The 19,967-nt window shown below is 38.4% G+C and overlaps 6 protein-coding genes and 1 pseudogene across 7 annotated transcripts; 4 read left to right on the top strand and 3 right to left on the bottom strand.

Annotated features, from left to right (window-relative positions):
* Nucleotides 1-395: 395 nt before the first annotated feature.
* Nucleotides 396-1,121, top strand: LOC145233543 (uncharacterized). Its single transcript, XM_080098293.1, has one exon. The coding sequence runs from the start codon at nucleotides 432-434 to the stop codon at nucleotides 1,113-1,115; it is 684 nt and encodes a 227-aa protein (XP_079954419.1). The 5' UTR covers nucleotides 396-431; the 3' UTR covers nucleotides 1,116-1,121.
* A 1,785-nt stretch (nucleotides 1,122-2,906) lies between these two features.
* On the top strand, nucleotides 2,907-3,719 carry LOC145233540 (uncharacterized). The gene has a single exon (XM_080098291.1). It carries the CDS (start codon nucleotides 3,039-3,041, stop codon nucleotides 3,717-3,719), a length of 681 nt encoding a protein of 226 aa, XP_079954417.1. The 5' UTR covers nucleotides 2,907-3,038.
* A 1,131-nt stretch (nucleotides 3,720-4,850) lies between these two features.
* LOC145233537 (uncharacterized) lies at nucleotides 4,851-6,110 on the top strand. Its single transcript, XM_080098289.1, has one exon. The coding sequence runs from the start codon at nucleotides 4,956-4,958 to the stop codon at nucleotides 5,637-5,639; it is 684 nt and encodes a 227-aa protein (XP_079954415.1). The 5' UTR covers nucleotides 4,851-4,955; the 3' UTR covers nucleotides 5,640-6,110.
* A 193-nt stretch (nucleotides 6,111-6,303) lies between these two features.
* Nucleotides 6,304-8,669, bottom strand: LOC145233536 (uncharacterized). Its single transcript, XM_080098288.1, has one exon. It carries the CDS (start codon nucleotides 7,366-7,368, stop codon nucleotides 6,682-6,684), a length of 687 nt encoding a protein of 228 aa, XP_079954414.1. The 5' UTR covers nucleotides 7,369-8,669; the 3' UTR covers nucleotides 6,304-6,681.
* A 66-nt stretch (nucleotides 8,670-8,735) lies between these two features.
* LOC145233535 (uncharacterized) lies at nucleotides 8,736-11,361 on the bottom strand. 2 transcript variants are annotated; one of them, XM_080098287.1, is made up of 2 exons: nucleotides 11,287-11,361; nucleotides 8,736-10,655 (listed from the first exon to the last, which is right to left on the bottom strand). In XM_080098287.1, the coding sequence occupies exon 2, from the start codon at nucleotides 9,701-9,703 to the stop codon at nucleotides 9,014-9,016; it is 690 nt and encodes a 229-aa protein (XP_079954413.1). In that variant the 5' UTR covers nucleotides 9,704-10,655; nucleotides 11,287-11,361; the 3' UTR covers nucleotides 8,736-9,013. The 2 variants fall into 2 exon arrangements, with proteins under 2 accessions (XP_079954413.1, XP_079954411.1); XM_080098285.1 differs by lacking the exon at nucleotides 11,287-11,361 and adding an exon at nucleotides 10,785-10,851.
* Nucleotides 10,110-19,889, bottom strand: LOC145233539 (uncharacterized; annotated as a pseudogene).
* On the top strand, nucleotides 12,944-17,195 carry LOC145233538 (uncharacterized). The gene has a single exon (XM_080098290.1). The coding sequence runs from the start codon at nucleotides 12,944-12,946 to the stop codon at nucleotides 13,622-13,624; it is 681 nt and encodes a 226-aa protein (XP_079954416.1). The 3' UTR covers nucleotides 13,625-17,195.
* Nucleotides 19,890-19,967: the final 78 nt, after the last annotated feature.

Below are 19,967 nucleotides of genomic sequence, written 5' to 3'. Positions count from 1 at the left end.
TTTATCAACTAACTTTAGAGAAAAAATCATTTGAATTTTACTGACTTTTTAGGGCACTAATTTATACACTAATTGCTAGTACTTACAACAGTCCTAAAAGTGGAATAAAGAAAGCTTGTATTGGTGTTGGTGACCTGTAATAAGACTGTGGATGTATTATCGTTGTATTTGATCACGTTTTCGCCATATGCCTTATAATGCCAATCATGGCGCTATTTGAGAAGGTTCTTATCCGCATGCAGCAACTGAAAGGTGACCGAAGCGAAACGTGGTTGCTTGGTGGCTCGTTATGTTAACCTGTTGTATTTCTTTGTTGATATGGCATTTTAAACTTTAGTAATGGAACCTGCCTCTGACTGAACTTATATCGAAGTATATCCGTGCCACCGTTGGAATTGTTTGTCTGTATTTTTGGCCTGATATCTGTTTAAATGGAGGAGCTATATGGGTGGCGCATTTTGATTGAAAATGATTTAGAGGAAGCCAAACGCTTCGTGTATGAATATGACTCAAAGCAGCTTTCACTTGCAAAAATCTTTGAGGTAAAGCATGAGGAAATAGGCAGAAGAAACATAGAACAGACGGCACAGTTGGTCAAAAACGGGACATCATACGGGTGTTTCCATAAAGTTTCAAATAAACTTGTGGCCATAATTCAAAGCAGTGTGTTGGTAAAAGATGCACCACAGGCAAAACTAAGCACCGATGAAAATTGCTCACCAGAACTTTCAGCACTTTTGCGTTTTATGGAATGGATGTTCAAGGACATTTTCACAGAGTTGGGGGCTACGAAATTATTGCTGCATAGTTGTGCTGCAGTGTCGGACAAATTCAAAAATGGATTGCTTGACAAGGCAGAAAGTTTGGTGAGGGAATGTGCCCAACGCTTCGATTGTGATTACGAAATAGCATTGATGGCAAACGCCCACACGGCCAGGGTTTTTATGAAGGAAGAAGAACCTGTTAGTTTCACTCGTGAAATCGCGTTTTGCGACTATGTGGACCCGGACACTGGCATGAAACCAAATCTGGAGTTACTGCCTGTTTATAAACACGCCAAGATTACGTACAAAAAAGTGCGTCCTGTATTTCCTGAACTTTCGACAAGATTGTAGTGTTTTAGGAGAATAATATTTATTGGACCTGAAGCCTTTTGGGGTGAAAATCTAAAACATCTTTCTTCATGCCTTCAGACTATAACAGTTTGTTCTGTTTTTATTTATACACATAGTTTACATCTACAGTATGTACGTCTGTACACAACAAATTAATGTACATCCTGTGCTCACAAATATTGTCAGTTGTTAATATATTTCGTTATCTGCTACACACGACTTCGTGTACTCATTAATTATATCATGTTACCAAAAAGCGTTTCATAATTTTTTTTAAGCTTAGTTAGGTTTTGGATACAGTATCATAGAAAAAGACTGCCTGTGCAAATTATTTACTTGTTGGTGCTTTATTAGCATCTTCAACTACATCACCTACAGTTTATCTTCCACTGGTTTGAACGTAAATCTCCCATGCACTTCTGCTTTAAACTAGAGATTTACCGAATATTCGGTTTGCCGAATTTATTTGGCAGAATCAGCCACTTTTGCAAAGATTCGGCCGAAACCGAATTTTCTACGAACACAAATTTTAAGCGTGAAACGTGTCTTTTTTACTTAATAAGGTACCACGCAATCTATTAAACTACATTTTAACTAAAATCGCGTCGATTATTATAATTTTTAATACTTTATTGCTTTTCCCACTGTAAACCAAAAATCTTGCATATTTTTTCATTGACAGCTTGGCAACTATGCATGAGCAATGTTAAACCCCACAGAATTCAAATAAGGACAAAACACAACTATCTGCACTAATTGCCTGGTAGATAAACTTTTGTTTTCATTTCAAACTCGTCGCGTACGACTTTACGTGACGTAATGAATGATTCGGTTGATTCGGTTGATTCGGCCGAATTTTTTCGGCAAAATTGCCGAGCACCGACTGACTACACTGTTTGTAAAAGTGTTATTGACAACATGCAAGTGATCTACGTCCCAAAACACGCTTGCGCAAAGTGACGCCATAACTCACCATAAATCATAAACTCGGTTTCAGCGAGTTTTGTCGTTTTGGGAACCCATGCAGTAGACATGAAAAATCATTTTGGGCAGTTTTGCAAATTTATTGGCGGCTTTTCGTTGCGTCAAGTACTGTGCTTGATTGTATGTTTGCGAAATTGTTTTTGACACGGGCTTTGAGTTCTGAAGCAGCAGATGGTTTCCGTAGGCAGGTTAAACAGTTATTTGCAAGACTGCCAGAAAAAAGGCTATACTGGGGTTAAGTATTACCTTTCAAGTTTAGCATGCACTTGCAACAGTACAAAAGTGTAGTAAAAAAAGTTATTACCCACGGATTAAAAGTAATTGAGATAACACTTGATTTATCATTCACATCAGGCAACAAAAGTTGACTGACTATAAGACTATGATCAAGAACCAACGAAATTAAGTTGAAGGTCAAAGTTTTTTGACTGCTTATTAGTATTGTTGTTGTTGTTGTTGTTTTGTATAAGATAAAACTCAATAACTTTGCCATTGTGTTAGTCTGGAAGCGATTTTAAAATCATTCTGGCATTTGTTGACTTGGGAATAAAGTGATCGTCTTTTGAGCAAGTAATGTTGCAAGTCAATATAATGTATTTGTCCAAATGTAATGTTGCAGAACCGGCAAGACATATATCTTGCCATAGTGTCACTTTGCTTTGATATAATTTTAGTGCCAGAATTGTTACGCAACAGCAGTCACGATGTTTTTCGCGTGCATTGACTAAATTTAGACAGCAGCGTACATAACAGAAAACATTTTTTTCTCACAGAATAAGTTCACTTTTTTTTTGCAGAACTGTTAAAGTTTACACTAGGGTACAGGTCTGAACATCTTTTGGGCTAAAGTAAACAAACCATTCATCAGTAGAGGCTATCGAGTATTACAGGATATTCTAATTGCAGTTGTCAGCAGCTTTGTCTCTGAAAGGCAAATCCATGGAGGGTCAATTTTTTTGGCGGATTCTAACTGAAAGTGACATGGATGAAGCCAAACGCTTTGTGTATAAATATTACTCAAAGCAACTCCCACTTGCTAAAATCTTTCGGGTAAAAGATGAGGAAATAGGAAGAAGGAACTTGGAACAGACGGAGAAGATGGTCAAAAACGGAACCTCATTTGGTTGTTTTCACAAGCCTTCTAACAAACTCGCTGCAATACTTCAAACCAGTATACTGGTAAAAGATGAACCACAGAAAAAACTAAAAAGCGAAGAAAATTGTTCACCAGAGCTTAAATCATTTTCGCGTTTTGTGGACTGGATGCTCAAAGACATTTGCAAAGAGTTAAACGCTCAGAAAGTGTTAATGCTTAGCTGTATTGCTGTGGCGGACAAATTTAAACGAAAAAGAGTGTCAAAAGAAGCAGGAAAATTTTCAAGAGAATTAGCTCAGCGCTTAGATTGTGAATACGAAATAGCATTGGTCGCAAACGCCCACTGGGCCGAAGCTGTTGCTAAACATGAACAATCTCTATCGACGCGTATTATCGCGTTTTGCGACTACGTGGATCCGGAAACTGGCGTGAAACCCAATCTGCAGTTACTGCCTGTTCACGCACACGCGAAGATCATTTACGACAAAGTGTATGCTTCATCTAACCATTCCAGTAAACTGTAGCTGGTTATAAAACAAATCTTGGTTTCAATTTAAACAATATTTAACTGTCCAAACTTTTGTTTTGGCACTCGTTGCTGTTGCATGCGTTTTTTACCAATGGACTCAACTCAGCTCAGCAAATGCAAACTATCTTGAAATAACTATTAAAAACAATTGACATACCAGTACGGTGGTAAGGTACGCTTATGGTAAGGTGCCATACTCTTCTGTAGAAGAAGGTACTGTACAGTGCTGTCACTTTAGTTCAGGGATGGATAACCACAGAACAGTTATAACAGTCGCGCTTGAATTGGCAAAGTAAACGTATTTTGCTTTTTAGCTTCGTCCGCACTTTGCACGCTCGAACGACTATATGGCGCGTGTGTGGTTGACAAATTAACGTTCCCCGCTGTCGAGTGGAGAACAACAAACAAAATCATAGGCTTATGAGCTTACCCAGTCTCCTGTTGTGGCTAGAAGGACAGAAAGAATGGTTGGAAGTTATTTTTTACAACAATAAAGCGGATAATAATTTAAGATAATCTAAAAGAATGAAAAATTGATAATAGCAGCAACATTTGGATTGAAGATCGCAGATGTTTGTACAGTGTTTGATTAATAACCGAGGTTTTGTGTCTGCTTTCTAACTTCAATTGTTATACCGTCTCAAGAAGAAAAAAATGGCACCTGGGTATAAAACACATGAAAAACAGGGCTAAAAGAGGTGAAAGTACTGGAGGTCGGAAAATAGACTAACAGCAAAGAATGGTCGAACTGAATAAAAGTTTATTGCCAGTTTCAGGCAAAGTCGGGGCTCGTTAAAAAGCATTTATTGTAATTAAAGGTCTACATGGTACAAAACTAGGAGTAACATTGGGGTATAAAGAATCCAGAACGTTGTTACTGTTCGATTTAGAGGTTATCGCTAAAGGTACGCAATACCTGGCCTCAATTTAACACTCATCACACCAGAAAGCTGATGATTGGTTGTTTATTTGCTTACCTAAAATCTAGAAGAAATGTTGTGTATAAACCATAAAGTTGTGAGGAGATAGAATAAGTAAGTTTATAGCATATTTTTGAGATTACTTCGCGTCAAAAATTGAAATAAAGCTCACTCTATTTGTAATTGTCTCATGCAGAAACTAAATTCTGAATAGCACTAGAGTCGGCAAAAAACAAGGCTTCTTCACTTTAAAACTTCGGTACTTTAGTCTGGCTGAGCTTTTCTGTCAGTACTTCAGAAAACAAAAACTTATGGATCAACAATTCGTCTGGCGCATTTTAACCGAGGTTGACATGGATGAAGCAAAGAAGTTTGTGTACCGATATTACTCAAAGCAACTACCACTTGCAAAAATCTTTCGGGTAAAGGATGAGGAAATGGGAAGAAGAAACATGGAGCAGACAGAGCAAATGATAAAAAACGGGACATCATACGGTTGTTTTCACAAAATGTCAGGAAAAATTGTAGCCATACTTCAATGCAGTGTACTGGTAAAAGACGAAACACAGACAAAACTGAAATGCGAGGAAAATTGTTCACCAGAGCTTTCAGCGCTTTCACGCTTCGTGGACTGGATGTTAAAAGATATTTTTACAGAGTTGAACGCCAAAAAAGTGCTAATGCACAGTTGTGGTGCAGTGGCGGACGAATTTAAACGAAATGGGCTGATTAGAACTGTCAGAAACTTGACAGAGGAACTAGCTCAGCGCCTTGGCTGTGATTACGAAATAGCGTTAATTGCAAAGCGTCATTGGGAAAGACCTACTACAAAGGCATATGCTCCTGATCGGTCACATGAAATTGCGTTTTGTGACTACGTTGACCCACAAACTGGCATGAAGCCAAATCTTCAATTGCTGCCTGATTATACACACGCAATGATTATACACAAAAAAGTTTGTCCTGCATCTCCCAAACTTGTGACTAAACTGTAACGTTTTTATCAAGTTTTAGTGACAACTTTTATTTATATGATCAAGTTTATTGTGTTTTGTTAGGTTAAGTAATTTTCTTTGCAACCTTACGATTGAACTGAATTTGGCAACATTTTTGGGCAAAAATCTGTAATCTATTTACCAAATGATGACATAGCAGCTATAATTAGGTTTTTACTTCTACTATTTTGAGCGCAACCCCTGCAAATACTATGTCCGCAAATTTTCAACAAAGTTAAAAAGTGGACAAGACTAAAATATTTCATTTCCATAAAGAAATTTAAAACAGTGGTGCAAATTGTTTCTTACAAAGCTGCTGCAGTATTACCATTGTTATTGTAAAATTTGAGCGAGCATCGCTACAGTGCACAATGGGTTGAAATAATGACCCTGTTACGCCACCAATTGAATTGAGTTTATATCGCTTGGTGAAAGAAAACTTTTGAACTATCAAGCAAAAATTAGCTGTAAAACGTTGAAACGTTATTGATTGCGAAATGTTGAGGTCACATTTGGTGAATAAGGACTAAATGCGCTACAGCTACCCCGTCATTGCACGGCGTTATGTAACTAGGGTCACAGGAAAGTGAAGTTGTGGTATTGTGGGTACTATGACTCGACGAGGCCCTAAAAGCTATGCTAAAAACTGTACATGAATCACGACTTTATTTAAATTCATATTTAATCCGATTCATCACGTTAAAACACAAACAACCACAAACGTTAACTTTTGAGGTGCATATTAAGTGCAGGAGGTCGAAAATGAGAATACACTGTTTGTAGAAAAGTGCTAAAAAGATGATGAAAAAAACTAAAAATACTAAAATAGACAAATTTTCGAGACCAGGAGGTGTCGTGTTGGTTGTCAAATAGTCTCACTAAATTCAACACTACAGTTTACTAGTATGTCCAATACAAGCAGTCAGAATTGTAGCAACAACAATAGAAATGGCTATGGTTATCAAATCCTGGGTAGACATTATACAGTTTTAGTGGGTTTAAAGGGATAGTGTTATTTAAAAAATAATGTGACTAAAATCAATTACAGTTTACTAGCATGTCGAAATGAAGCAGAGCGTACTTTTCTGTACGCCGTTATTGCGTGTGTATGAACAGGCAGTAACTCCAGATTTGGTTTCACGCCAGTTTCAGGGTCCACGTAGTCACAAAATGCAATTTCACGCGTCGTGCAAACATCTTCCTTTTGCTTTGCAGCAGCCCTGGCCACGTAGGCATTTGCAACTAACGCCACTTCGTATTCACAGCCTAAGCGCAAAGCAGATTTTTTTGTCAAATCTCCTGCTGTGTCAAGAAGTCCATTCCGTTTAAATTCGTCCGCCACTGCACCGCAGCTATGCATCAGCAATTTTTCAGTGTTCAAAACCGTAAAAATATCTTCAAACATCCAGTCCACAAAACGCGACAGTGCTGAAAGCTCTGGTGAACAATTTTCTTCGCATTTCAGTTTTACCTGTGGTGCATCTTTTAACAGTACGCTACATTGGATTATGGCCGCAAATTTTCCTGAAACTTTTTGAAAACAACCAAATGAGGTCCTGTTTTTAATCATCTTCTCTGTTTGTTCCAAGTTTCTTTTCCGCATATCCTCATCCTTGACCCGAAAGATTTTAGCAAGTGGTAGTTGCTTTGAGTAATATCGGTAGACAAACTGCTTGGCTTCATCCATGTCGCTCTCAGTTAGCGTTCGCCAGACAAATTGTTTCTCCATGATGTACACTCCAAGTGTTTTGTTATTTTTCGGCAACAATTGCTTACGTGGGGACACCAATGATATTTGATTCTAATTCCAATCGAAAACGAATTCAAATTGAGCGAGCCTATATTTCAAGTTGTTTGATGTTGAATTGTCTGTGTGGAGGTTTCAAAAATTGTAACAATAAGAAAAACTTGTGGTTGTATTTACAAAATACATTACACTACACCATAGGTTCGAGCTAACTGTTTTACAAAACACTCAGAAAAGAGCGTATACTGTTACAATAATTACTCAATAACCCGAAATAAGTTTCAGTTGTAGCACGCTAGAAAGAACCTCGTGATTATTGCGTCATAACTGGCATCAAAATGGGACAAAAGAAAGCGTTTGGCACAATGCTATGAGACGACAGCAGCATTCATGCTGCATCTACATTAGTGACCCTTTCAAAAAATGTCGCTTTTAAAGCAAGGTTTAATGACTACTCGTCTAGTTCAAACCATAGTCTGACACTGCATCAGCTATTTGCGCCATATGAAATCAAAAATTTTCTATAACTTAACAATTACTGAATCATTAAAACAACATTTATAATTTTTATACTTGCTGTTAATTAAGATAACTGAAAATCACACATTAAATCAAACTACCACTAGAAACTTAATTTAAATAAACTAGTTGAGGTTTCTGTCACTAAGCACTAACAAGGATTTGAAAAGGTGATCCACTATAACGGCACTAGTCTGATCTGTTGCTTTGATGTTTACCTGGGGGTGACAATCGCATGGCTCAAAACAAAAGATTAGTAAAGATTATTACCAAACGGCTGCAAGAAAGAGGCTTATCTAATCAAACATTGCACCAACGGTGAAGTCAACAAATCTACGACCATTAATACAAAATATGCTACATTTTACCTTTCTGCCTAGTCAGGAAATGGCAATTAAAAACAACATCTACTTTTACTCATAACAAACCGTTTTGCACTTCCTGCGAAAGAACTAGACCGGTTAAGCTTATATTCTGATGATGCAAGCTTTACCACTTTTACAACAAGGAACCGTCTGCCCTAACTCAGTGGCAATTGGCCAACTGCCGGCGTCCAGGGTTGCTCCACACAAGGAAATGACAAAGCATCTTGGCACAACGACTGAAATGACCTCGTTTCAACTTCGTGCTAACCTACTCTTCACTTTCAGACTTACAGCCGTTAATGGAAAACTGTTTAACGGCCGCTAGGTAAGTTAAACATCCTATGCCTAATATACATGGCCATTCCTTTTGTTTAAACAAATCTTCAGTTTTGAAAGTTACCTCAGGTGTTTAACTCAGACTGATTGTTTAGGAAATAAACTCGACAAAGATTATACAGGATAAAACACGTTTAATAGCTGTTTTAATTCGCAATACTGTAAAAGAAGTTAGTTGATTTGCCTGTCAGAACGTTACAAAACACATTCCATTGGTTGTGCTTAATTTGTGCACACCGTTTGTGGAATACCAAAGTATTTATATCGAGCTGTTTTTACTTTCTGTCGTTTTGGCTGTTATTTTTAGTGAAAGTTAAACAATAGAATATAGCAATACATATCAAAATAGAGGCAGACTTTATACGGTTTTGATTGGCTTATCCAGTCTAGACTATAGAGTCGGATAACTACAGTTTACTAGAATGTTCAGAGGAAGTACTAGGGTGCACTTTTCTGTACACCGTCTTCGCGTATGTGTGCACAGGCAGTAATTCCAGGTTTGGTTTCATGCCGGTTTCAGGGTCCACGTAGTCACGAAATGCAATTTCACGCATAGTAAAAACAGGTTCCTTTTGCTTTGCGGCAGCCCTGGCCGCGTAGGCATTTACAACTAACCCCACTTCGTATTCACAGCCTAAGCGCAAAGCAGATTTTTTGATCAAATCTCCTGCCATGCCAAGAAGTCCATTCCGTTTAAATTCGTCCGCCACTGCACCATAGCAATGTATCAGCAATTTTTCAGCGTTCAAATCCGTAAAAATATCTTTCAACATCCAGCCCACAAAACGCGAAAGTGCTGAAAGCTCAGCTGAGCAATTTTCTTCGCATTTCAGTTTTGTTTTTGCTTCATCTTTTAATAGTACACTACATTGGATGATGGCCGCAAATTTTCCTGACAATTTTTGGAAGCAACCATATGAGGTTCCGTTTTTGATCATCAGCTCTGTCTGCTCTAAGTTTCTTTTACGCATTTCCTCATCCTTGACCCGAAAGATTTTAGCAAGTGGTAGCTGTTTTGAGTAATATTGGTAGACAAAGCGCTTGGCTTCATCCATATCGCTTTCTGTTAATTGACGCCAGACAAATTGTTTCTCCATGATGTAGCCTCGAAGTGCTTTAGCTATTGTACAGTAAAGATTGCTTATATGAGGACACCAATGATATTTGATTCCAATTCCAAACAAAGCCAAATGCAAAATGAGCGAGCCTATATTTCAAGTCGTTTAGTGTTGATTTGCCTGTCTGGAGGTCATAAAATGGTAATAGTAAGAAAAACTAGGTGGTAATATTTACAAAACCGATGACAAATACATCCACCAATTTCACTTCGAGTCAACCACATACGTCATCTGGCTTGGCAATTAAATAACTGCAATCAAATATTTTTTAGTTTTGGAGATATAATCTGTTAAATTAAGTATGATAAAACAACCACTTTTTCGTTTAGTTTATTCAAAAAAATCCTTCAGCTGTTTGTGAATAGCCTGCAAATACTAGTCATCCTTTCTGAGTTGAGTTGAGTTTATTTCGCTTGGTGTAAGAAAACATTGCTTCACAATTGCACTAAAACAATCACCAATGCCGGATGCAGCTGCACAATGGTAAAACGTTATGGAGAGCAAAATATGGCACAGTTGGTGGCCCATGACTAAACGCGCTGCAGCTACACCACAACATAAGCTTTAGTCAGACAACAGCAATTATGCTAAATACAGATCAGTGACCCTTTTTCAATAAATCGCTTTCAAAGCACTTTTCCAGGGCAACTCGACTAGTTTATGGTATACGTCTGCAACAGCTAATTGGGCCATGAGATCATTTTTTTTCTTTAACTTAACAACGAATCATTAAAACAGCTGCTGCTGATTACGATAACTTGAAAATAACAAAATGATCAAACTAGATAATTCTTTTAGGTAAAAGATTTAAGGTTTCTGCCACTATAAGCACTATCAAGGATTTGAAAAGAGTGATTCACTAAGACAGCTCTGGTCTGATATGCTTTGATGTTCACCTGGCAGGTAATACCTTGGGGCGACAACTGCTCCGCTGAAAACAAAAGAATAGAAACGATAATTAACAAAAGGCTGTAAGAAAAAGGCTTCTGATGAATGATTGCATCAAACGGTGTAAGTAAACAAATCTACGACCTTCGATGCAAAACATTTTGCTTTTTACCTTTTTGTAAGGGCAAGAAATGGAAAATAAAAATACAACATCAACTTATACTCATAACAAGCCGTTTTGTACTTCCTGTGAAAGAACTAGACCGGTTAAGCTTTTATTCTGGTGTAGCCAGTTTTACAACAAGAAACTGTAGGCCTTAAATACTGCCAATTGGCCAAAAGCCGATGCTAGGCACAGCGACTGACATGACCTCGTTTCAACTACGTGCTAACCTAGTTCTCACTTTCAGACTTACAGTCGTTGCTAGCGTGAATGCAAAACTCTGTAATAGCCAAGGCCGCCTTAAATCCAAGGTATTACCTTGTGTTGTTTATTTCTATACAGTAGTCTCGTAAACGAGTTGTAAACAGCTCAGGTTTTGTAGTGAAGTAAAAAAGCAAGATCTCTGACACAATTCTCTGTTGCACAACAAGTTGGGGCAGTCATGCTTGACTTGGTAATTCGCGCTTTTTTCACAAGCCCGAATGCCTTTCGTACAGATAATCGTACTTGCCTCTTGCCAGCTGGTACAGGTACAGGAACAGCACAGCCGACCAGAACCATTTTCTGTTTACGTAAGAAAGATCAAGTTTCGCGGTCCAATGAAGGGCTGCGACCAAAATTAGCGCTTCAATGCAGTATATGTTGACTGGTTCAGTTCAGCCGCAAGATGTACAGTAAGGTTATTGAAACTATGACTGATGGCTGTTTCATTTCGCCATACTGTAAAAGAAGTTTGATTTTCCAGACACTCAGACAGAAGGTTGAAAAACGCATCGGAGGAGTGTTTGTGCTTAATTTGTACACACCGCTTGTTGAATACCCAAGCATTTATGTCGAGCTGTGATTCTACATCCTGTCAGAACACTAGGTTAAAAATGGCAATGTAGCGAGGTGTTTATTCGAGATACATCGTAATAGAATAACACAATTTGCGAATACGCCGCATAAGACGAGAGTCAGAGAAAGAAGGCAATCTGTCCGGTTCGCTGTAGTATGAAAGTACACGATAACGGTAGTGAGAGAGGCCGCTACAGTGTGAGTAAATGTTGTCAAAACGTTGTAATGCATGTCAAAAAGAACTTAGTTTTGTTACGTATTATAAACGTCAAATTGGGAAAAACGATCCTACCTTAACATTCATTTGCAAGGTTAATCAAAAAATAGTCAAGGCGAGACCAAGGGTGTACAACCCGGGCTCATTTATCAAAGTTAGTGCGGCAACAGGGACGCTTGGATTTGAAATGTACTACCAAACGAGTCCAACTATGATATATTTTTATGCAGATTAATGCGCCCGGTGCTATTTTTCTGTGACCTGGCTGTACGCGGCTAGAGCCAAATGCGAAATTTACTTGTAGTTGTTAACTCCAAATAGGCATATTTGACCAGAGTGAAGCCAGTGAGCAATCGCTTTGCGCTAAAACTAAAAAAGATACGATACTGAAATTTTGACACAATATTCTACGCTTTTAAAGCTTTTCAGCGCACAAACTTTCGAAAACAAAATATTTTTCAGTTATTAATACGCGTATTTTGAAATTAATATTCAACGTTATGAACGTCATAACGCCAGGGGTGCTCCATATAATGTCTTGCAAAGTTTTCTCCTCAACACAAGCTTCAAAATCAGCCCAAACACAATGTTCTAGCAAATCGGAATCGTGTTTGGTATGCAACAAAGTAAAATCACTCTGTGTTACATAAAGGTACGGCCCGCGATCTAATCATGGTAATTGCATTTATCCCCACAGTGATAAAGGCAGCACGCGCCTGGTCTGCACACTGTACACAGTAAAAAAGTTAGTCTGTAATTTTTTTTAAAAAACGCCAACATTTAGAAGAAAAGAGTTCAACTTGAGACATGCGTTATCTTAACCTCTACTAAAATCACTGTTATAACACTATAGTGTTGTGCCTGTTCACACCCTACTTTACTCTTTCGAATACGTGTTTGGTGGTTGTTCAAATTGATAGATAACGTCTTTCAATGCTTCTTGTGTTTTTTTCCCTAGCAGCAAGTATCCAAATCGACGATGTTATTTTCGGTCATTCAAGTTAGTGCAAAATCTAGTTTGAGGAAAATATTTGAGCAAAATTGTCACACATTTAAACGAAAACCACTAAATTTTAGGTTATTACCAAATCTTGCACAACAAAGGTTTAAAACGATGGAGAATCAATTTGTTTGGCGTCAATTAACTGAAACGGAAATGGACGAAGCCCAGCGATTTGTCTACCAATATTACTCAAAGCAACTACCACTTGCTAAAATCTTTCGAGTCAAGGATGAGGAAATGGGTAGAAGAAATTTGGAGCAGACAGAGCTGATGATCAACAACGGAACGTCTTACGGATGTTTTCATAAAGCTTCAGGCAAATTCGCTGCCATAGTTCAAAGCAGTGTAATGGTAAAGGATGCCCCACAGACAAAACTGAAATGCGAAGAAAATTGTTCACCAGAGCTTTCAGCACTCTCGCGTTTTGTGGACTGGATGTTCAAAGACATTTTTACAGAGTTAAACGCTGAGAAAATGCTTATGCATAGTTGTGGTGCAGTGGCTGACGAATTTAAACGAAATGGGCTGCTTGAAAAATCATTCGAGTTGATAAAGGAGACAGCTCGGCGGTTTGGCTGTGATTACGAAATAGCGGTTGTCGCAAATGCTTATTGGGCCAAGGTTACCGAAAAGCAAAATTATTATCCTTGGACTCGTGAAATCGCATTTTGTGACTACGTGGACCCAGAAACTGGCATAAAACCCAATCTGGAGTTGTCACCTGTTCACACACATGCGAGAATTGTGTACAAAAAAGTGGAGCCCTCTCCCAAACATGTTAGTAAACTGTAGTTCATTTTTATGTGGGACTCTTACGCAAAAGTCACTCCTAATTATTTGTTATACACGCAAACCTGTATTTCGTCTGTGGGTACAAAGGTGTAGTAAATGGCCTTCGTAACCTGCTTAGTCACACAGTGCTTATGTTGGTAAACTTGCGTATAGCGTATAGATCGTGATAAAGATCAGGCTCGTCTGGATCTATGATGATCAGTAGATTGAAGCTATACGTTGTAGTGATATAACTTCTGTTGGTATTGAATGAACTTATTTGCACGGCAATGTCTCTAGTCAAAACACCTTCGATGAACTCTTCTTTAGGAGGGAGTTCGAAATAGTCTACTAGATCAAATAATCTAGCACACCAGTCTCTATGTACGTTTCTATAGAAAACCAGCGGACGGCGCGGTGGCACGCCAAGCGGTATTAAGTGTGGTAGGTAAAGACTACCTGTACCTTCGTCCTCTCTTTCAGACTGTTCCTCGTCAATCAATGTCATGAGTCTCGACAAACAAGGGTTTTGTACCTCAATTTGTTTATTGTCTTATTCAATCAGAATCTTATTCACATAGAATGTCTTATTCAAATAGAATGTTTGGGAAACAAAAACAAGTCGTTAGAAATTAATAGTAATAACGTTTACATATAAATTCAAGTTAAACTAGCAACCAACACATTATTTCAATGCAAGTAATTAAACAGTAAGCCAAAGAGTTAACTGCGGTAGGACTAAAACTGCTATGAGCCATTACATCAGCGGTACGTTTTATAAATTCATAGCACGTGACATTAAACTGTACAACTATGCTCTTGCCGTTGGCGCTTGCACATTTTCTCACACACAAAACAGCGCCTACTTTACCGCACAATACAAAACATACGATTAAAGCGGGTAAACACCAGATAGCAAGGTCGATCAACCTCCTAATTTAACTGTAACAGGGAATATTATCAACTCGAGCATTTTAGCAAGCTAAAACCAGCTAATTTGGTAAACAACTATTGCAAAGTTTGCACAAATTATGACGTAATCGCTACACGTCCATCCTTGCCAATATTCGTGTTTTACCTCCATCAATAGGCTACAGTCCAGGGGCGGGCAACTTCTCCAGTCGGCGGGCCGGATATGGGAAAATGAAGTACTTGGCGGGCCGGATTCCTGAATCGATACATTAATCGCGTATTTATCTAGTGATTTAAAACGGATTTTTGACCACCTAAACCAAATACATTCAAGAACATCACAAATACAATACAGTCCAAACAATCTAACTCAGGGGTTCCCAACCTGTGGTACGCGTAAACCTGGATTTACAACCTTATATTTTGTTTATCTGGTTTTGTTTACAAAAAAAAACATTCCCCAGGCCTATTGTCATTTTTGCGTAACTATTTCTGTTGTTTCGTATCATCTTCAAAATACAGGTCATGTCAATTGCCAGCAAAAGGCATAGTTGCTATGAAAAGCCGTACAACACGGTGGGCGTTAATTGTGTCAAATGATTTCTCTTGATAGATATCATCTACTGTTTTGTAGCGTTGAAAGAAATATGGTTCGAACAAATTAGTTGTTCTGCAAGTGGTACCACAGAGCACATTGATGTGCTCTATGGTGGTACGCGTGGCAGTGCAAAGCGTCCAAGTGGTACGAAATCGTAAAAAGGTTGGGAACCCCTGATCTAACTGATATAACATAAAATTATTCACCACAGCAAATTTAATGCATACACCAGGGACTTTGATACTGCTGAAACACTAACTAGGCTACACGTGTGGAAACAAAGGAAACAGTGAAAGCAGGCCACACACAAGGTTGGCAGTTATGTCGTAACAATCGATGCATGGTGCAATGGTAACAACGGCGGGAAAGTTTTTTGCTATTGGGGAGCGTTACTGACCGTTACAACTATAATTTGACGCAGTAAGCAAATAGTGGGGGATTGCGGCAGACTGTGGCCGCGGGCCACATTATCATGTAAGACTTGAAACTGTCTGCGGGCCGCTCAAAATCCCGTCGCGGGCCGGATCCGGCCCGCGGGCCGTATGTTGCCCGCCCCTGGGCTACACAATATTATTTCTTGCCAATAGATTGCTTTCAAAAAACATTGCAATTTAGACCTTTGCGTAGACTACTTACCTTGTGCAATAATACACACATGACAAACGTTTCTTCGTGTTTGCTTGTATTTCAAGTATAACCTGATTAAACATGAATGAAAAATCCACAAGTCATTTAAACTCTGTGCCAATTGGCCAAATGCCAATCGCAAGGGTTGCTCAACACTAGGAAGGAACAAACTGCTTGGCGCAACGACTTACATGACCTCGTTTCAACTTCGCGCTAGTTCTCACTTTTAGACATACAGTCGTTGCCAGTTGAAAGTAAAACTGTGTTTCGGCCGCTAGATAAATTAAACATCTTATGTGTAATATACATGGCCATTCATTCTGTACAAACAAATCTTAAGTTTTTAAGATTCCCCTCAGGTGTTTAACTAAGACTGATTGTTTAGGAAATACAAAGATTATACCGGACACAATTAAGGGTAAAACACGTATAATGGCTGTTTCAATTCGCCATACTGTAAAAGAAGTAGGTTGATTTTCCAGACAGAAGGTTGAAAAACACATTAGATTGGTTGTGCTTACAAGTTGTAATTTGTGCACACCGCTTGTGGAATACCAAAGCATTTATATCGAGCTGTTATTACTCCCTATCGTTTAGGCTCTTATTCTCAGTGAAGGTATAAACAGTAGAACATTGCCATACATATCAAAATATAGGTAGACGTAAAATAGTCTTACTAACTACAGTTTACTAGAATGTTCACAGGAAGTACTAGGGTGCACTTTTCTGTACACCGTCTTCGCGTATGTGTGCACAGGCAGTAATTCCAGATTTGGTTTCATGCCGGTTTCAGGGTCCACGTAGTCACGAAATGTAATTTCACGTATCGTAAAAACAGGTTCCTTTTGATTCGCGGCAGCCCTGCCCGCGTAGGCATTTACAACTAACCCCACTTCGTATTCACAGCCTAAGCGCAAAGCAGATTTTTTGATCAAATCTCCTGCCATGCCAAGAAGGCCATTACGTTTAGATTCGTCCGCCACTGCACCATAGCAATGTACCAGCAATTTTTCAGCGTTCAAATCCGTAAAAATATCTTTGAACATTGTCACAAATATTCTAGACCGCCCCATGACAATATCCTGCCACCCAGTTCTCAAGCGACGTTATCCCAAAACGGCTGGAGTTTTACTGTGTGGGTCAAGCCTTTTTGTTGCGAATGGCCGTTTCACACCATCACTTCTTTTGTTTGTGTTTAATGTGCCAATTTATCAGTTCGCGCTGTTACGAGGTGCCAATCACCATTGTTTATCTAAAGGAAATCGTCACAGCGAATTAACGCCTTTTTTCGTTCAATAATTGTAAACGCGTGATATATAAGCGCCCCTATCTAACCATAAAGATATAACGTAACGTAACAGAGAAGAAGATAGAGATAACTGCGAAGTAGTGCTGAATTGTTGTTTTTTTGTTGTGTTGGTTGTGGTTGGACGTGAATAAATGTAAAAGAAGAGGTTTGCTGCCGATCAGAGTACACGAGCGTTAGTTGTTAAAGAACTTCCGATAGTCAGTCCCAAATCTTTTGCGTAACCGTGCAAACGGGAACGTGACAAACATCCAGCCCACGAAACGCGACAGTGCTGAAAGCTCAGCTGAGCGATTTTCTTCGCATTTTAGTTTTGTTTCTGCTTCATCGTTTAACAGTACACTACATTGGATTATGGCCGCAAATTTTCCAGAAACTTTTTGGAAACAACCGTATGATGTCCCGTTTTTGATCATCAGTTCTGTTTACTTCCTTATCTTGACCCGAAAGATTTTGGCAAGTGGTAGCTGCTTTGAGTAATATTGGTAGATAAATTGCTTGGCTTCATCCATGTCGCTTTCAGTTAGCGTTCGCCAGACAAATTTTTTCTCCATGAGTTTAGACTTGATGTTTTCTAAATGCAAAAGCGAGCCTATATTTTAAGTTGTTTGTTGTTGAATTGCCTGTCAGAAAATTTTAACAATGTTAAATTAAGGAAAAGTTGGTTATAAGTTATTTGCAAAGCTAATGACAAACACATCCATCAACTCCTGATCAGTGCCGGATTAACCATTAGGCAAAGTAGGCCCGTGCCTACAGGCCAGTCAAAAATCCAGACCACTTTAAAATCAGTAGAATGATTTGGCAACACTGATAATTCTAATTTTTTAGTTGGCAATCCTGATTTTCGGGCCACTTATAAATTGTGACTACAGACCAGCAGACCCTTAATCCAGCACTGCTCCTGATAGAGTCTAGCTGGACAATTTAACAACCAATCAACTATTTTTTTAGTTTAGGAGATCATAAATATTGTGTTAAATTAAATATGAAACTTATATTTTGTGTGCAACAGTTTCAAGTTTGAACAACAAGCACTTATTTCTTTCGTTTAGTTTGGATCAAGCAACCTAAGCTTTTGGTGAATAGACGACAGACATATAGAGCGTTATAGAGCACAAAATGCTGCAGCTACACTATACCATAGGTTTGAGTTAGCTGTTTTACGAAAACACTCTTTTAGGAATAGCACACTGAAAAGATCCTCATGATTATTGGTTTCTGCCATAAAGCACTAACGAGGATTTAAAAAAGGTGATTCAGTAAAACGGCGCTGGACTGATATGTCGCTTTGATGTTTACCTGGAGGGGTGACAGTCGCATTGCTCAAAACAAAAGATGAGTAACAATAATTAACAAAGGGCTGTAAGAAAAAGGCTTCTCTAATCACAGATTGCACCAAACAGTGTAAGTAAACAAATCTACGGCCTTCACTACAAAATATTTTGCTTTTTACCTTTCTGCCAAGTCAAGAAATGGATGGCCATTAAAAACAACAACAACTTTTACTCATAACAAACCGTTTTGTACTTCCTGCGAAAGACTAAACCGATCAAGCTTATATTCTGATGAAGCAAGTTTTAGTACTTTAACAACAAGGAACAGCGCCGCTGGTCTGATCTGTTGTTTTCATGTTTTCCTGGAGGCGACAACTGCATCGCTTAAAACAAAAGATTAGAGACGATACTTAATTAAAGGCTGCAAGAAAAAGGCTTTGAACGATTGCATCAAACGGTGTAAGTAAACAAATCTACGATCTTCTATGCAAAACATTTTGCTTTTCACAATTTCTGTAAGGGTAAGAAATGGCAATTAAAAAGACAACACCAACTTATCCTTATAACAAGCCGTTTTGTACTTCCTGCGAAAGAAGTATACCGGTTAAGCTTTTATTCTGATGTAGCCAGTTTTACAACAAGAAACTGTAGGCCTTAAACACTGTGTCAATTGGCCAAAATACCGACGCCAGGCACGACGACTGGCATGACCTCGTTTCAACTTCGTGCTAACCTAGTTCTTACTTTACAGTCGTTGCGAGCTAGCGTGAATGCAAAACTTTGTAATAGCCAAGGCCGCTAGATAAACATCTTATGCCTAATATGTGTGGTCATTTATTTTGTGAACAAATCTTCAGTTTTTAAGTTCCCCTTAGGTGTTTGGGTGCTTAATAAGTAACAAATACACGATAACAGACAATATACAAACAAAATTTATTTCATCTTAATCATTCAAGTCCCTAAATCCAAGGTAAATACTACCTTGTATTTGTTTATTCCTTTTAGCAGTCTCGTAGACGAATTGTAAACAGTTCAGTTTTTGTAATGAAGTGAGAACGCACGCAAGATCTCTTCTCTGTTACATAACAAAGTTAGGGCGGTTATGCTTGACTTGGTAATTCGCGGTTTTTCACACGCCCGAATGCCTTTTGTACTTGCCAGTTGCTACAGTACAGTCGATCAAAAGTATAAAACGCTTGCTGTTTAATTTAGAAAGATCAAGTTTCACTCTCCTATGTTGGGCTGCGACCAAATTAGTGCTTCAATGCAATATTAGGATGACAAGTTCAGTTCAGTCGCAAGATTTACAGTAAGGTTATTGAAACTAAAAAAGACTAATTGTTTAGGAAAATAAACTTGTCAAAGATTATACCGAACTCAATAAACTGTAAAAAAACGTTTAATGGCTGTTTAATTTGCCATACTTCAAAATATGCTAGTTGATTTGCCTGACAGAAGGTTACAGAAACGCATCGAAGTAGTGCCTAATTTCTGAACATATCTTGTTGAATACCCAAGCTTTATAGAGCTGTTATTACTTCCTGTGAGAAAACTAGGTAAAAAAATGGCAGTGTAGATCAATGTTGCCAAAGTGTTGCAATGTATGTCAAAAAAATCGATTTTGTAGATGTAAAAAAACGGAAT

The sequence above is a fragment of the Phallusia mammillata genome, chromosome 6 (assembly GCF_965637545.1).
Source record: "Phallusia mammillata chromosome 6, kaPhaMamm4.hap1.1, whole genome shotgun sequence".
NCBI classification, from domain to species: Eukaryota; Metazoa; Chordata; class Ascidiacea; order Phlebobranchia; family Ascidiidae; genus Phallusia; species Phallusia mammillata.
The sequence above is the reverse complement of the archived record's forward strand: the minus strand, read 5'-3'. Positions and strand labels throughout refer to the sequence as shown.

What these genes read in the sequence shown, in the direction of transcription:
- LOC145233535 (XM_080098287.1), bottom strand. Translation starts at nt 9,703, where the DNA reads ATGGAGAAACAATTTGTCTGGCGTCAATTAACAGAAAGCGATATGGAT.
- LOC145233540 (XM_080098291.1), top strand. Translation starts at nt 3,039, where the DNA reads ATGGAGGGTCAATTTTTTTGGCGGATTCTAACTGAAAGTGACATGGAT.
- LOC145233538 (XM_080098290.1), top strand. Translation starts at nt 12,944, where the DNA reads ATGGAGAATCAATTTGTTTGGCGTCAATTAACTGAAACGGAAATGGAC.
- LOC145233537 (XM_080098289.1), top strand. Translation starts at nt 4,956, where the DNA reads ATGGATCAACAATTCGTCTGGCGCATTTTAACCGAGGTTGACATGGAT.
- LOC145233536 (XM_080098288.1), bottom strand. Translation starts at nt 7,368, where the DNA reads ATGGAGAAACAATTTGTCTGGCGAACGCTAACTGAGAGCGACATGGAT.
- LOC145233543 (XM_080098293.1), top strand. Translation starts at nt 432, where the DNA reads ATGGAGGAGCTATATGGGTGGCGCATTTTGATTGAAAATGATTTAGAG.